Source organism: Cinclus cinclus, chromosome 10 (assembly GCF_963662255.1).
Source record: "Cinclus cinclus chromosome 10, bCinCin1.1, whole genome shotgun sequence".
NCBI lineage: Eukaryota > Metazoa > Chordata > Aves > Passeriformes > Cinclidae > Cinclus > Cinclus cinclus.
This window is the reverse complement of record NC_085055.1, coordinates 6,884,572-6,900,558: the sequence shown is the minus strand read 5'-3', so window position 1 is coordinate 6,900,558 and position 15,987 is coordinate 6,884,572. Positions and strand designations below refer to the sequence as shown.

At 38.6% G+C, this 15,987-nt stretch overlaps 1 protein-coding gene across 2 annotated transcripts in view; it reads right to left on the bottom strand.

The window, feature by feature from the left end:
- Window positions 1–15,987, bottom strand: part of PIK3CA (phosphatidylinositol-4,5-bisphosphate 3-kinase catalytic subunit alpha) — a 43,997-nt gene that overhangs the window by 9,870 nt on the left and 18,140 nt on the right. For both annotated transcript variants that reach the window (XM_062499433.1, XM_062499431.1), the window contains exons 3-20: window positions 15,277–15,486; window positions 14,340–14,590; window positions 12,608–12,853; window positions 11,674–11,759; window positions 10,082–10,187; window positions 8,870–9,022; window positions 8,631–8,765; window positions 6,868–6,992; window positions 6,434–6,515; window positions 5,823–5,987; window positions 5,157–5,260; window positions 4,293–4,464; window positions 3,844–3,950; window positions 3,247–3,368; window positions 2,647–2,725; window positions 1,619–1,789; window positions 1,265–1,382; window positions 946–1,097 (exon numbers count right to left, since the gene is read on the bottom strand). In XM_062499433.1, the coding sequence (XP_062355417.1) occupies window positions 946–1,097; window positions 1,265–1,382; window positions 1,619–1,789; window positions 2,647–2,725; window positions 3,247–3,368; window positions 3,844–3,950; window positions 4,293–4,464; window positions 5,157–5,260; window positions 5,823–5,987; window positions 6,434–6,515; window positions 6,868–6,992; window positions 8,631–8,765; window positions 8,870–9,022; window positions 10,082–10,187; window positions 11,674–11,759; window positions 12,608–12,853; window positions 14,340–14,590; window positions 15,277–15,486 (2,584 nt within the window). The remainder of the gene's footprint in view (window positions 1–945; window positions 1,098–1,264; window positions 1,383–1,618; window positions 1,790–2,646; window positions 2,726–3,246; window positions 3,369–3,843; window positions 3,951–4,292; window positions 4,465–5,156; window positions 5,261–5,822; window positions 5,988–6,433; window positions 6,516–6,867; window positions 6,993–8,630; window positions 8,766–8,869; window positions 9,023–10,081; window positions 10,188–11,673; window positions 11,760–12,607; window positions 12,854–14,339; window positions 14,591–15,276; window positions 15,487–15,987) is intronic.

Here is a 15,987-nt window from a genome sequence, read left to right as displayed (position 1 = left end):
CAACATCCAAAGACAGGCTTTCTAATCTTAAACCCCATCTACAATTCATACAACTGTTCAACATAAATTTATGTGAGATCACTGCTACAGACATTTCAGATTTCAAAAGATATTTCCTGACACACAGCTAAAATCAGTGCTTTCCTGGCTATCTTCAGAGCTGCATTTCTCCTATAGTTTTACAAGGGCAGCAGCTGTTGCTCCTTGGGTACTCTGAAGAATGCACTGAAAACAGGGGCATTCACTATAGCACACTAGACAAGAAATACCCAGGTTAAGGGAAAAAATGCAAGAAGGCTTCACTGCAGTGCTCAGACTGACACTATAATTCGAAATCTGTCTTCCGTTGCCATCAACATAATTAAATTAAGATTAAAATTGAAACCTCTCAAAGACTTAATTGCTGGAAAGAGATATTAAGAATGACTACAGCAACAGATTTATTTCTTTACTGTTATTATTTTAAAGTTCTTGCTCAGCAGGTTCTGGCCATTGTCACAAAGCACACAGGCCAGCTGAAGAGCTGATACCAGAGCAGCTATAGGAAAGAGAAGTGTGGCTGAATGACCAGCAAGGCTCTGTTGCACACAACACCCAACATTTAAGAATTCTCAGTAGCTGCAGTTCTGCCATCTCAAGAGGATTTTAAGTGTAAAGTCACAGAAATTTCAGATGTTTGAAAAATTACCGTCTTTATTCACATGTATACTGACCCTGCAAATCTCAAGTGAGATTTCATGGATCAAAGGTCATGTAAGTGCTAAGAATACCCACTGACTTAGAAGAGGTGGCTGATCTTCAACTGAAGAACTAGAACATACCCACTGCAAGTCAATTAAAATACTACTGTTCAGTTAAAAGGTCTAAATATTAAAGGTCACCAATAGTAAAGTGCATTTTAGACACAAAACGCTCTGGAGGTTAAACACTTCAAAGAAAGCTTACCTTTCAAACTCCCTTGTTTTGGTACATTCTTGGGCTCCTTTACTAATCACTATTAAGAAGTCTTGTGTTAAGACAAATGGCACACGCTCTCTTTTGTAACCAAATTTTTTCTTCTTGTGATCGAGGAAGTGCCCAAAGTCAATGTGAAACAGCTTGGAAAGACAGAAAGGTATTTTAATATCAATAATTCCTTGTTTAAATGAAGTCACAGTAAAATTGATCATTTCCTTATAGTTCTGACAGATGCTTTTTTCCCAAAACAAACTCATGAGAACGTGACGATGACCTTAGGGTATAATTTTAGAAAAACATCTCTTACTTGTCCATCGTCTTTGACCATGATGTTACTGTTGTGGCGGTCACCAATGCCCAAGATAAAGGTGGCAACACAGTAGCCAGCACAAGAACGTGTAAACAGATCAATAGCTGCATCATACCTATTGGAAGAAAAAAGGAGATACTTTCCTCAGATATTCTAACAACACAGAAGTGCATGTTTTTCTTTTGCAAAAGAACTACCAGGCAAACAAGGAGAGGTAAACAAGAAAACAAAACCAAAACCAGATGGACATAATTATGGACATAATCTCCCACTTGATGGACTTTAGTTCTCTTGAAGTTTCCATTAAAAAGAAGCATGTGGCCAAGAAAAACAGGTGACAGGGAATCTCACATGTCTCCTTTGTTCTTGTCCTTGAGCCACTGGTGCAATGTATGGCTGTTGAACTGCAGTGCTCCTTTTAGGCCTCCTTTGCACTGAATCTGCATGATGGTGTGAGAGCTCCTCACGACCTCGATGAGTCCCACACAGTCACCGATTGACAAACAACCATAAGGCAACATCCTGAAAGACAAAAGTCCATTGTTGGGGATTTTTTTCCCTTGCTTTATAGAGAATGGTGGCAAGAGGTGGGAGAGAATGTATTTTTGTAGATTCCTGTATCTAGCTACTCTTTAAGACATAGGGAACTGTAACCATTCTGCAAACTATTCTTGGACAAAGGCTTAATTCTGCCACTTATTACAGCACTGGAGACAAAACTGTGACCCATGAGAGATAACACAGACCAAAAGGTGCTTTTGTCCAGATACGGAAATGAAAACTGGGGATTTCCAGACAGTGCACAGACAGCTCCTTTGTTCTCACCTAAAAAATGTACCAAACAGCAAACACAAACTTGAAGGTGTAACAGGTCTAGGATCAGTTTTCCAGAAGCAGAACAGTTTATCCTGAATGCCCTGCAGAAGCTGCTGCACCCACAGACTGTCTGGAGGTGGAGAATCTCATGCAGACTGGGCAATATCTACTGTGTGGACTGAAGTGAGGACACCAACTACAAAGAGTCACTGCTCAGCAGGGCTGAGGGTTTGGCACCTTGGTCAAAGCCAAACCTACAGACACTTGGCCACAGTGTGGCTACTGTGCCTTAGCTCTTGTATCCATTCCTTGGATACATAGCTCACATCACATAGCTCACTCAGACCCACTTGAATGAGAATTAAGTCTTTTTCAAATATGATCTTATGTTTATAAAATCCAGTAGTTAACCGAAAAAACTAAATATTGCTCTAACATGCACAAAAATGTCTATTTATAGCATTTCATTTATTACCTTGGGAAAACAGAAGCAATCTCTGGGAACAAACCAATGCCCAAACCATTAAGATCAGCATTACTTGGGAATGACCTCTAATGCTTACCGAAGATCAAGACCCTGATTTTGCCAGATGTTTTCCATAATTCGAATTATCTGAAGTGTCAGCATGTCCTGACGCAAATCTGAAATAGTCAGATACATTAAATTTGCAAATTTCGTAACATCAGAACCTTTGGTTAGATCTTAGTTTCCTTTTCCCCCCAAAACTATGCCTAAATACCTCTAAAGGTAATGAGATTTGCACAGTTTAGTGCAGGTTTTGTTCCCTCAGTAGAGAAAAGCAGGTTTTAAATAGTAAAAAATTAAAATAAACTTGTGATTTTAAAAACATACACTAAAATCAGGACAATGAAATCACAGTTTCCACATCTGTAATATCTTGAAGACGTTGACAAGTAAAAAGAACAAATATTAAATAGTATTGTGATCCACCTTGACAGACTGAGCATCTTAGAACATATAAAATTTGTACTTGACTGAGATGAATACTTATTTGTCTATGGTTAATTTTTCTGGAAAAGAAAATAGCTTTGCTCAGCTGATTTCTTTACGTATGTACTTTATAATCTTATAAAAACACTAATTAAAAGCTTAGGAAAATAAACAGGTATGTAGCTTTTGAATTACACTTATCTTTCCTTACCATCTCCATTTTTAAATATTATCTCATTGTTCTGAAATAACAATTCAGACATAATATCTGGGTTTTCCCAGTTCAACCACAGCGGCCTTTTTGCAGATGACATTATCCTGCACTCCTCAAGCCTAAAAAGAGATAAGATTTCTATGAAATAGGCATAATTTGATTCTTATACCATGTTTCTCTAATACTGCTAAGTTTTCCCTGTTTTGGTCTGAACTAGCATCGAATTAAAGATGCAAAGACAATCCACCATTTTCATTTTTAGACTCAAACTTAAATTATTAAGTGCTATGTTATGCTAAGACCAACAGAAGCGTTGTGTTGCAAGGGAATATTGCAAATATTCCTTTGGCAATATGAGCTCCTGACAACTGGAAAAAGGACTGCAGTTCCTGGCACCTTAACGGAACAACTAAAGGTCACGTTGCTACCTGATTTGTTAAACCATTAGATTGAAATGCCTCTACTCTTTATGGATTACTCTGCTACAAATTCTGTTCAGTGCACTTTGAAGATACTGACATTTACTAAGTTAACAGTCAACCTCAACACTGTTATTATTACCATTTCTAAACATTTACTTAAGGGACACAGTACCGAAGGTTTCCCAGTTGATGTGCAGGATTAAGAGGAGAGATAAAACCTTGCAAGGCATCCATGAAATCTGGCCGTCTCATTTGTTCAACAAGAAACTTCATCTGTACCTGATAAATAAGAATATTCAGGTCTTGAGAACACTATTTACATGTAAATTAAGGTATCACATTTTAGCTTTGTTTTTCAAGCATGGTTTTTGCACAGTTCTGATGTAAGTACAGCTCAGCTACATATTACACAAATTGAAACCTTTAACTTCAGTTCTACTGCCTTGAGAGCTAGACAATGGCATTGCACAGAAAATACTGCAGCTCCCCAGAAAACATACCACCTACTGAAATGAGCATTAACACATAAGCATTTCCTCACTGATCAAATAGAACAGTTCTAAGTCATTCCTGTGACTCAACAGCAGCAGTTTTGATAGATACAAGGACAGCTTTTCATACCTTCTGTGTCTCATCCTTTTTTTCCTGCTTGAGAATATCTGTGAGGTTAATCAACTTCTCCATGGCCTCCACCTGTCTGCTCAGGTGCTTCAGGTACATTCCACACGCTCGACAGTAGGACTCCAGAAGTAAACCAAACCTCTGACTGACAGTTTTGTTGTGCATTTCAGACCTACACAGAGAGGAAGATCAGTTGCAGCTTAGAGGTGCCAAAAATGAAGCTGTACTTCTGACATCTTCATACAGTCCTAAAATACATTCCCTCAAACAATTCCCTCCCTTATCCTTGATGACACTAAGGCAAGTAGAAAACTGAGAGCACAACGAAGATGCCTTGCTTCTATTTCTGGTCTGATTACACCAGCTCAGAACAGAATTTTTAGGTGACCTCTACCTACAACCCCATTATGTTGCAGACTGACCCATCAAGCTCCGTAAGAAGCCTTGAATTAGGAAGTAAAAATAAAGTTTTTACTAGTCCTTTTCAAAGCTTTACCTTGTTGAATTGGGTGGCTTTCTTTAGTTCTCCTATATTTGTAAAGTTTTTTGGAAAAATTGATGGGGCATCAGGCAGCTAACAATAGGGGAGACTTTCAGCAGTCTCAGACTACCTTGTTTTTAGAACAAACATCATTAAACAAAAAGAAACACAAGTCTAAGTACTATTAAGTAGCTTTTGAAACTGCAAGGCATGATTTCTATCACCAAACTATGTATTCAAACGCTTAATAATATAACACAATCTTTATTTTAAGTGGAAATGTTTTTCTAAAAAAGGACATTTAGTATGTGAAACCTTTAGAACAACTAATTGTTTACATCAAATAGGAAGCCTACCACCCCTTAACATGATAACAGACTTACTTTAGATGCCAAAAGAAGAAGTGTCCTATCCTTTGATTGGTCAGTGCCTTCTTGAGTAAAAATCTCACAAGCTGATTATCTAAATACTGCTCATATTTCAGAACCTAGTTAAGGATAAAGAGAAAATGTTAAAAAAAAATCAGATGCAGTTATTATTTCTATGAACAATACAAATTAAAGGCAGTTAAATAAAAGGCCATCTATGTTTTACAATATTTTTTCTGGAATGACTGATCTTGGTATTAATATTTGCATGTGTTAGGCTTTGAACAATATATGCCAACTGTGCACTGGCTGTGTCTATTTCAGGAACTTACCATCTGATGCTTGCTTTACTGTTACCAAATATTTTAGCCTCAACTTGCTCAAAATTTTGAGAAGATGCTTCTGCTCATCCTTTCCCATATGTTAGGACAGCTGAAATAACTGCCTGTTCCAGTTGGAGGAACAGTTTTGCATCGCTGCAGAATTCTGACATTTAGTACCAACAAGCAAAACCACAGCACTACAGAAAAAAAATAACATTCCATCTCCTAAATAATCTGCAAAGCAAACACACCTTTGATGACCTCTTGTCACAACAACTTAACTTCTGCTGTGTTTTAAGCCTCTGTGATCATTGAATATATATATAAAACAACAAACATGCCAAAATACGTTCAGTACCTGTACCAGCTGGATTAGGTACTGAGACAGTTTGTCATCTGTCAGGGACTTCTCCAGACACCGAACTGCAAAAGCTCGCACCATTGGGTCTGGGTAATTGCAGTCCAGGAGCTCCATGGCTTGCTCTGGTTTGATTGAGGGCCAGTCCTTCACCAAACAGTACATCTGTGGGCAAGAAGGCCAAGCACGTTACACCTTTGCACTGGTCAGGAAGAAGCTGTAACACAGAGCTTTTGGAAGGAACTGTCAGACACAAGCTACATCTGAGCAGAAGTTGTTTGCTTGCTGGTCCTCTCAAGCAGTAATCTGGTATTAGTTGCCAGTTGACTTTGTTGTTTTATTCACTCTAAAAAGAATGAAAACAAAACCTTACATTTAACTGCAATTTACAAGTTGGCAATGTAACAGGGATTCAAGTAATGCCAGAAAGAGGAAATCTTAAGACCAGACTGAGCCAAAAAAACAAGAACTATGGACCAGAGACACCTGTCAATCATAGTGGAAACTTCAACTATTCATTCAATGGATCATGCACACATAATATGGTTTTTACTTCCAGAAGTTATCTTTAAAACAGCATATTTTAAAGCTTCTTCAGCGCTTTATGTTACCTGGGCCACTTCATCTCTAGAATTCCACTTGACAGACAAAAGTAATTTGGGTAGAATTTCTGGAGTATTCACACAATAGTGTCTGCAAAAGAGGAAAAAGTTGCATGTACAAAAACAAATTTTTGCTTTGGTAGCCATCAACTACGTCCCCACAGCCTTGCACCTTTTTTTTCCTTTGTCAGCAAGGTGCTGTCAGGATCCAACCATCCAGTAATAAGGAAAATGGGAACTCATCCAGCAACTTACTTTTCTCCACTTACAACCAAACCACACAATGCAGAATGCTTTACAAGCCTTGTCTAAAACACCAGCTCCTCAGCACGGAAGAAAAGGGAGCAAAACCCATGACAAATTTGGAATGAATTGCGTGAAGTTTGATTATGGCAAGAAGGCAAGAAGTGTTTTTCTTTGGATTGGTTTTTGATTTGCAATACCTATGTCTCCAGAGGAAGTCCTTCTCTTGCTCAGTGATTTCAGACAAAGGGTCTCGGGTACAAATGGCTCGCAGTTGCTCCTTGTCACTCTCTGTTAATTCACTATCCCGAGCTATTCTGTTACTCTGCAGAGACAGTGGCACATTAGCCCTCCACACAACTTCTTTTATTGCCAAACCACAAACATGAAATACAGTATTTTAACAGCACAGCAATCACTGCAGCCTATGTCATGCACTACTATCTTGCTGTATCCAGTTGTTATAACGGAGAGCTTAAAATTTAGAATAAAGATGAAAGACTAGGCCTTTGATCTCTACAACTGCTTTTAGTCACTGCTGGCACAAGAGTTACATTTAAACTAAATCAGCTGTGTGGAGAAATAGCAGCAGCTGACATCTGATGAATGACACAGTGCAGCACAAAGTAAGACTTGTCATTTCTGACCCCAGCTTTAGATTGCTGAAGGATGCTGAGAGAAGTAAAAAGGATTCAGCACTGAAAAGGCAGAATGTGGGGGATGAACATGGGTAAATAAGAGGTAGAATGCTGTAGGAAACCCTGAGTAACAGAAGAGGGAAAATATTAAATCACAATTAGTGTAAGACATTCCCCAAAGAGCACAGAAAACAGACCTGCTACATGCAGAAAATAACTACGTTGTCAGTGAAGTGAGTTTATCCTCTTCACCATTTTTCCTTTGTGCCAGATGGAACAAAACAATGAGCTGAGAGTACAGAAGCCCAGGTAAGAGGCTGTGGAATGTTATTTACCAAGAAGACAACTGTGTTTAAGCATTTTTAAGAGCCTTGCTCAGTCACAGCATAAACAGCAGGAATGCTTTGCTATGATGGACATCCTGCTGAGTATCAAGAGAAATCGAACGCCCACAACCTGTTGTTCAGGATACACTGGGAGAGGACTGCTATAAATACCCCCAGAATTCCCACTCTGGAAGCTCTCTGCCACCTCCACGCTCTCCAGCACAGCCAAAACCAAAAAATCTCACCAAAGGGTCTTCTGCACAGAGACCACGGAGCTCTCTTGGGCAAACCCAAGGCTTTTAACCACCCTCCAGAAGAAAATGTAAAACACACCAACCAATTTGACAGCCTTGGCTTGAAATAAAGAGCATTTTTAGCTTTACTGCTTTTCTGTTTTTACTTCTTTTCATCATCCAAAAATGTGCTTTGAAGAAAGCTCCAATCCTCACCAAAAAGTGAATTGTAATGCACAAGTTCTGTCTGTGGAAAAAGTGAGATGAAGGACTACGCCCATGTGTACGTCCATCAATTCCCTTAAAATTCCCTGTGCTTGTGGTCATAACTAGCCCATAAAACAGACAGGAAAGAGTTCTAAGCACCTTTGGATTATACAGGAAGGCCTAACTATAAACATGAAGCTGCAACAAAGAAAAACATCATCATTGAAGGTGAACTGCAACTTTTGAAAAGCTAAACAAAGTCATTTAACACCTGAATAAGTGACACAAAAATGTCAAAAATACAGTAAAACAGTTTCTATTTGGAGTGTTTTGGTTGGTCAATCAGAAGCATTAGGTCACTTTACTGGTAATAGACCAAAAGGAGAATATATATATTGCCCATTTTACCAAACACGCTACAAAAATTAGATTTTTTGATTTTACAACAAATGAGGATTTAAAAAAAAAAAAAGAAGTTTTGTCACTGACACACTGAGTAAAAGTAGTAAAAATACTTTCATATTTGAATAGCTAATCCTGGAAGGGGAGTTTGCCTTACCTGCCCTGCGTAGCTGTAGTTGAATCCCAGTTCCCGTGAAATTGTCCAATTTGCATGTTCTTCAATCACTGTCATATCTGGAAACTTTACAGGGTTGCTAAACCAATCAAATTCCAGCTCTAAGCATGGAGTTTCCTAAGCCAAGGGAATTTAAATTACTTTTTCTGCTGAGTTATAGCAACCAGAATACAGCATATTTTGAAAATGTACTCTTAAGGGAGAAGCTGGCATGCAAATACCTTATTTGGATTTGATCCAGTAACACCAATGGGATTCAACAAATCCTCCAGCCCATGAGGTACTGCCCAAAGATTCAAAGCCATTTTCCCAGATACCAGAGTGTCTGTGTAATCGAACATGTTTATATTTCCCCAAGCCAATGGACAATGTTCCTTAAAAGAGATTAAAATATGATTTTTTTCAGTGTCATCTATGGATTACTGCAGAGCGACCCAGGAGAAATAACATTTTCACCCCAGATCAAGTTGTTACATTCCCAGATTAGCAGAAAGCAATTGTGGAAGCTGTACCATTTTTTTGTATAAATGCCTGTCATGGCAGTCCATTAACAAAATGATACTAAAAGAACTGTAAACACATGCACATATCTTCCTCACACCAGAATAAGTCAGGATGATGGAGAAAGTTTTTCTGACAAAAACATTTTTTACCAAGTCCTGCAGTCACAGAACAAGGGGCAGCAGTTTTAAACTTGAGGCCAATATTTTAAGATTGGACAAAAGAAATATGTTTTTTTATGATAAGGGCAATCAGGACACTGGCACAGGATACCCAGAGAAGCTGTGTCTGCCCCATTCCTGGAAGTGTTCAAGGCCAGGTTGGATGGGGCTTGGAGCAACCTGGGCTAGTGGAAGAGGGGTGGAATGGGATGATCTTTAAGGATCCCTTCAAACTCAAATCATTCTGCAAGGTTCACAGACCTTCTCATAGACAAACACCCTATACATTATGTGTGACACACACTCAAACCCACAATGTAATGGTGCTGCTGACTAAAAATTAAATGTTGCCTTGCAGATTCTTAAAATTTACTATTTGAGATCTTGCATTAAATGCTAAAGGAATACAAAATTTCTTTACTTGAAAATTCAACTCTAAAAGGTACAAATATTGTCCTTTAAAAATAAATGGGTTAGTAACAAAGGGTTTTGAAAATTAATTTCAAAAGCACTTCCACCTCAAAACACTAACACTGGTCTCCATGTCTGGCACTGCAGCATAGGTAGGATTTACTGATAAGCTTTTTTCTGTGTTGTTTATTTCCAAACATAAAAAAAACCCACAAGAAAAGAAACACCCCTATTTTAATCAGATTCAAATCAAACATTGCAATAAGACTCATTGCCAGGACAGCATTTACCAAATATCTTCCCAAACTTGATTTAAGTAGCTTTGGCTGATTAGTGCAATAAATCCATGAGGTATTTTACCTCCTTAGCCCCCTTCCGGCCTTTAACAGAGCAGATGGAGAGGCAGAGCCGAGCAGCACGTGGGAGATCAGGAATGTACATGTCATACAACAGCCATTCATTCCATCTGCAAGATTCAAAAGGCAGAATTAAACCAGGTTAAAGGAGACATCATTCGCTCAGCTAAAAGGCATTTGTTATATTCCTAAACTGTATATTTGCATACAGAGCACACTTTCTTACTGGAAAAGGGTCTCTGTGTATGCATTTGACTACATTCACTGCTTTTGGGAATGGAAACTTCCTCAATAACCTTCTAGCCCAAACACTGTTTAAAAAGCCATGGTAAGTTCAATTCCTGCAACCTAGAGATAATGGATTTGCATATATGCTACAATGATGTAAGATTTAGCTTATGAAACAGTTTTCCCTCCAGGGGACAAAGGCAGCTGGGAAAAAGAGCTTTCAAAACCAACTAAACTTGAACTTTTGGAACATAAAAAGATACCTTCAGGATGGGGATAGAATGTGGAAATCCAAAGCAATATTCCTAAATCAAATATTTTTCTATTTACTATAGTAATAATAGCACAGATTGGTTCTACAGAAATAGTTTGATTTTGTTTTCATGAACTTCTCTAAGGAGAATTTAGCTCTCAGTTGGTAGAACTGAGCTTTTGAAGAGGAACTTCTGATCCCGTTTCTTCCCCTAAGTGGATTGTCATACAGAATTTTCTCAGTTGAAAGAGACAGCAGCTTCCAAGGACAGCATTAATTTTTCAATGTATCTATAGCTACTGAAAGCAATTTTACAAAGAAATAACTGCGAAAGCCCTTCTCGAAGAATAAGGAAATTGGCAAATAAACTTTAATCACTTTTCATATGTTCATTTCATATAATACGATTTGTGCAATCATATCCATGATTTCAAGGCATAAACCTCACCACCTTTCCAAGATTTTCTCTAAAATAGTTTAAACTATCAGCTCAAGTATAGCAGTATTTGGGGCAATTCAGGAGGAGAGACTATTTTTCACCAACTACGTATATTATTAATCCTTTAATTATAAAACTTAAATCATATTCATAGAAAATGTACAGATAAAAATGAGAGTTTAAAAAATTATTATCTAAGACATGAAGTCAGAAAATGCAAGCAAAGAATTACTTCTGCACACATACTTTGCATCTAATCTTAGTAGGTGCTGAAATTTCACACCTCTTCATTAGTTAAAGTTATGAGAACAGTTGGCTAAAAGATGTCTCCACTGTTTATATATACTCATATAAAACTTCTTTTTGCACTTCTAAGTTCAGGTGATTTATTTTTTCCAGGTAATAATGATGGTTTGTCAAACATCCCAAGAATATATTCTATACTATACTATTATGTGCAAGACAAAATGCTTGTGTTTAAATTAAATTAATTAAATGAATGCTATTTTTATACATAGGCTTATGTAATATATGTGTACAAAACTTAAATGTAAAGGATACCCAGCAAGGAGCTCTGCCTGAGTAATGGCTAAGCTGAGACTTTACTTCTTCAGTGCTATCATTTATGATGCCCTGAAAGTCAGGTTTTCTATAGTCACTCAGGTACTCATCTTACCTGGGATTAGAACAAGGTACCCTCTGAGTATTCACATTGTCACACAAAGGTTCCCCTCCATGGTAAATACCTGTCCTAACATAGATCTGAAAACAACATCCATATTAGTCTTTGAAATGTTACTATAAACAATTTTTTCATTGCAGTCAACACATACCATGATTACAACACATTATCCTTTCATATTCAGTAAGTGAAAAACAAAACCAAAGCTGAAAATCAAACAGCCCCACCACTCCTCAAATTAATTCATGCTCTGTTGGGTGTGAAGTACAGTTTATAAGCATATCCCTCTAGAAAAAGTGTTTTGGTCCTTCTCCTCATTGATTGCAAAACTAGTTCTAAAAAAATACAGTAACAAACTTGAACACAACCCCCCCCCACCCTGGAATTTATTCTAAATTCTTCCTGTGCCAAGGTATTGTGAAAGGAATTCCAAGGAAAGAGAGTCAGGGTTGTAGATGTTTTCAATGGAATTGAACCCTACACCTGCCTTTTGCCCCCTATCACCCCACACTTTTACTTCCATAAACAGAGACAGCATCCCCTCACCAAAACAAAGATAGCATCCCCTCACCAAAAACACTCTCAGTTACTGTAATACATTCTTACACATAATTACTTAGAAGACAGGTAACAACATGGGCTTTCTTTCTCTATCCATTACATACTCTGCTGAAGTGCTCCACAAACTGAGTCCAGCTCCTAGCAGGCAAGATATTTAGCTAATTACCAAAACTGACACTTTGTAAGTGTATAGAAAAGTTTACAGATGCTGAATCACGGATGTATTCTTTCAAATTAAATATTCCAATTTAAGTAAAAGAGTAGTATCATTTTCTAACATGTTAAATAACAATTCTTTTCCAATGTCAAAACAGAACACTCCGGAGGGAAACCAAGAACTGCAGGAAAGCCACATGTGGTGCCATACCTTGTCTATGTCTCTAATGTTCACATTTACATAGGTTGCACAGAGGATCCTTATTCTGAGAGCACTGTTGATAGTCCAGAGGGATTTGGTGGTGGCCTCTCCATTCATGTAGGGCGTGGCAGTGGAGATGCGCCTGGAGTAGGATGGCATGGTGAAGGTGTCCAGGGGCAGCTGTGTGTACAGGCTCTCCTTGGCCATCAGCATCAGGTTGGGCATGCGGCCAAGCATGATGCAGCTCCTTATGTACTGCAAGGAAACAACCAAAATCCTGTGTCTTTTCAAAGCCTATACTCTTGGGGAGATAGAAAAGTGAAAGAGCTTATCATGTCCTGCATGCACACCCTGTACAGTGACAGCAGGTGCAGCTTCCAGCAGTTTGAACACGTTGTTGGGGAGGGTCACACAGCCACACCTCATGGTTTTGAGATGTGGACATCTACAACAATGGAAGGCTGAACTGGAGAGAGAGATGGGAGCTGAAAAAAACACCAGCCAGGTTTCTTGTAGAGCTCCTTAGCCCCAGCACAGTGCAGCACAGAGCAGATGGATTTGAGCTGCTCCTGGAAGCAATTGAGCCGTTTTGGAACAGCAAGGGCTGTACCAGCCTGCAGTGCAGCACAGGTGACCGATACTGCCCGTCCCAGGCAGGTAGCATAAGGTAAGCAGCAGACACTCATTTTTGGTTCAGCTGTGCTCATTACCTTATGCTCAGCACTGATCCTGACATACTTCACTTGTCCATTCAGGTCTGAGTGCTGAGAGCATTTAGTCTGGCAACACTACCACAAAACACAGTGTGTTAGGACAGGTCCAGCCTGGAGTTAATGAGCAAGCTCTGCTGGGGCACAGTAAAGGCAGAGCAGATGCTTCTGAAGAAAGCATGCTAGATCACATAGGTCTGGTGTTTGATCTTCAGATGACTCTGCAAAATTATTCATGTATGCCTGCACTTGTTCCCCAGCTCCCAGAGTATAGAGATACTTTTCCCATTATTCAGGATCCCTTCTTCTCTCCTCCACTCCTCTGAAGAACAGACTGTCAACCATTTCAGCCAAAGGAATGGGAGTGTTTTATTACAACAATACATTCCTCCAAGAGGAAGCAGCAGCAGCCTGTCAGGAAATCTACAGGGTAATGCTGTCTGCTTCAGAGAGGGCTGCTCAGATGCTCTTCTGTCCCATATTCTGTCTCTCACTCCCAGCACTAACAAACCCAGGCAGTGAAGGGCAGACAGACACAAGGAAGGCTCAGCAATTATTTCTGTAGTGCTGGAAGTCTACACTTTTTATCTTATTAAAGTAACAATAAAGCTGTAACAGGAAAATAGTTTCTCTTTTACTACCCCTTTAGGACAGGACTTACAGCAGCAATGGTTGTTTCATAATTTACAGTCTGATCAAATTTCCTACTTTATTACATCAGCACCATTCAAATATAGCTCATCTCTTGTCATCAGAAGTCTAGGATATTTCTGAAAGTACCTGTCTCTGATTTAGCACTAACATTAGATGGAAACATTCAAACAAGAAAACTTACACAAATGATACAAATTCCAGTTCAAACTACCTTTTCTCCCCCCCTCTCCCTTCTGCAGCACATTTGTGCACACACTGTCACTTCCTACATTTTGGATGAATTTAATGAAAAAGCCAGACCTAATACTGATCATTTTTCTCCCCACAAATCTGGATTATTTTGTTGCAGTTCAAAATAAATCCTTTATGTTACTCACCTTATACTGGCTCAGTGGACATTTTTCTAGCAGGTATTCATCACAGCCACAGACTTTTAAAATATATTTGCCCTGGTACTCCAAGACACAAAGTTTCAGTTGTTCAGATGACAGCAACATACTTCGAGTTTTCTTCCTAATTGCTTCAGCAATAACTTGCTCAGGCACACAGTCATGATTGATTTTCAGGGTGTATTTCTGCTTGTCATTGTTTGGTGAGACTATTACCCAAATCACTACTATAATTTGCCCTGAAATAAATGTAAAAAAATGTCAGGCCTATAATTTTTCAATGCAGTTTCCAAACAAAAAGTACAAACCGAAAATAACCCCCAAACCAAACAACTCCCACACCTCCCCAAGAGAGATTTGCTTCCAGTATTAAAAGAAGACATAAACAAGATTCATGCCTAAACTGAGAGAGGGTTTATAATTTCTGCAAGGAACTAGATGCATTAAGCTTATTTTTGACTAGTGGAAATTCAAACTTTTAGTCCTAAAGTCAAAAATATTTTTATTAACTGAGTACTACTGACTATTTTGACTTCAAGAAAACAGCAGTAACTCTTTCATATTTGAGGACTGCAAGATAACTCAGTGATGCAGCATCATTTAATTCCAGATATCTGAATAGAAAACTGCAAAGCCAACAAGCTGCCCCCACCCATTAAAAAAGTCATTACTTTATATTTACTTTATTAACCCTCTATTTACTGGGTTATATTTAAAGATTCAGTTAGAACAGAACAATTTTAAATATCCTTTTGAATGTAGAGTCCATCAAGAAAATTATTCTGAAGAACTTAGAAGTGCAAGATATTGCTGGAGTGCACTAAATAGAGCACATAAACCAGCAATCTGCCTAAGTCAACAGATGTACTCTTTGATTTCAAACACTGAAAACATATTCTGTTTCTGCTGTAAATACTGCCCTTACCTTTATCTAGCTTGTTGTATATGTGTTTGGGGAGTTCAGCTGAGGACTCTACATTTGGAGGATAGACATACAGTGCTCTGCTGTGTGGGGCATTGGCATCTCGCAGATCCACGGCTTCTTTACAGACATTGAGAATGTTTCTTCTGAAGTCTTGTACTTCTGGATCCTTGACCATGTCAAACTCACAGACAGGCATGCCAATAGCAAAACCTACAGCATCGGAGCAGTGTGAGGATAGTTGTAACTGACAAGTAGAGCTAAAAATTTCTTCAGTAAGTCACAAAAAAGCCAACTTAAAAGCAAAACACAGCTTAAAGTATGTGCCAGCTTCTTCATGCATACGTAATTGTTTTATATCATTCAAGAACTACACAGTTCTAAAGTTAAGTGCACTCAGCAGACACAGAAAAGGTTAGAAAACAGGTGTACATTCCCTGAAGATCCTGGAAGCCTTAAATCACTGCTCTCACAGCCAACATTCCTCCTGGAGGAAAAGGACCAGGACTCAGTTTCCTTTGAGGTCAGCACAGTTTCCTAAGGGGACCAGAGGAGCTGTGAAAGCTGATTTTTTACTCAAACCCTGGCAGGATTACTGGTAACTATTAGGACCATAATAAACTTTACTGACAACTGAATGACAGCTATTAATTTGCTTTAAATGACCTACTTTATTTAAGAACTGCAAAGAGCAGTCCAAGAGACACTGAACTC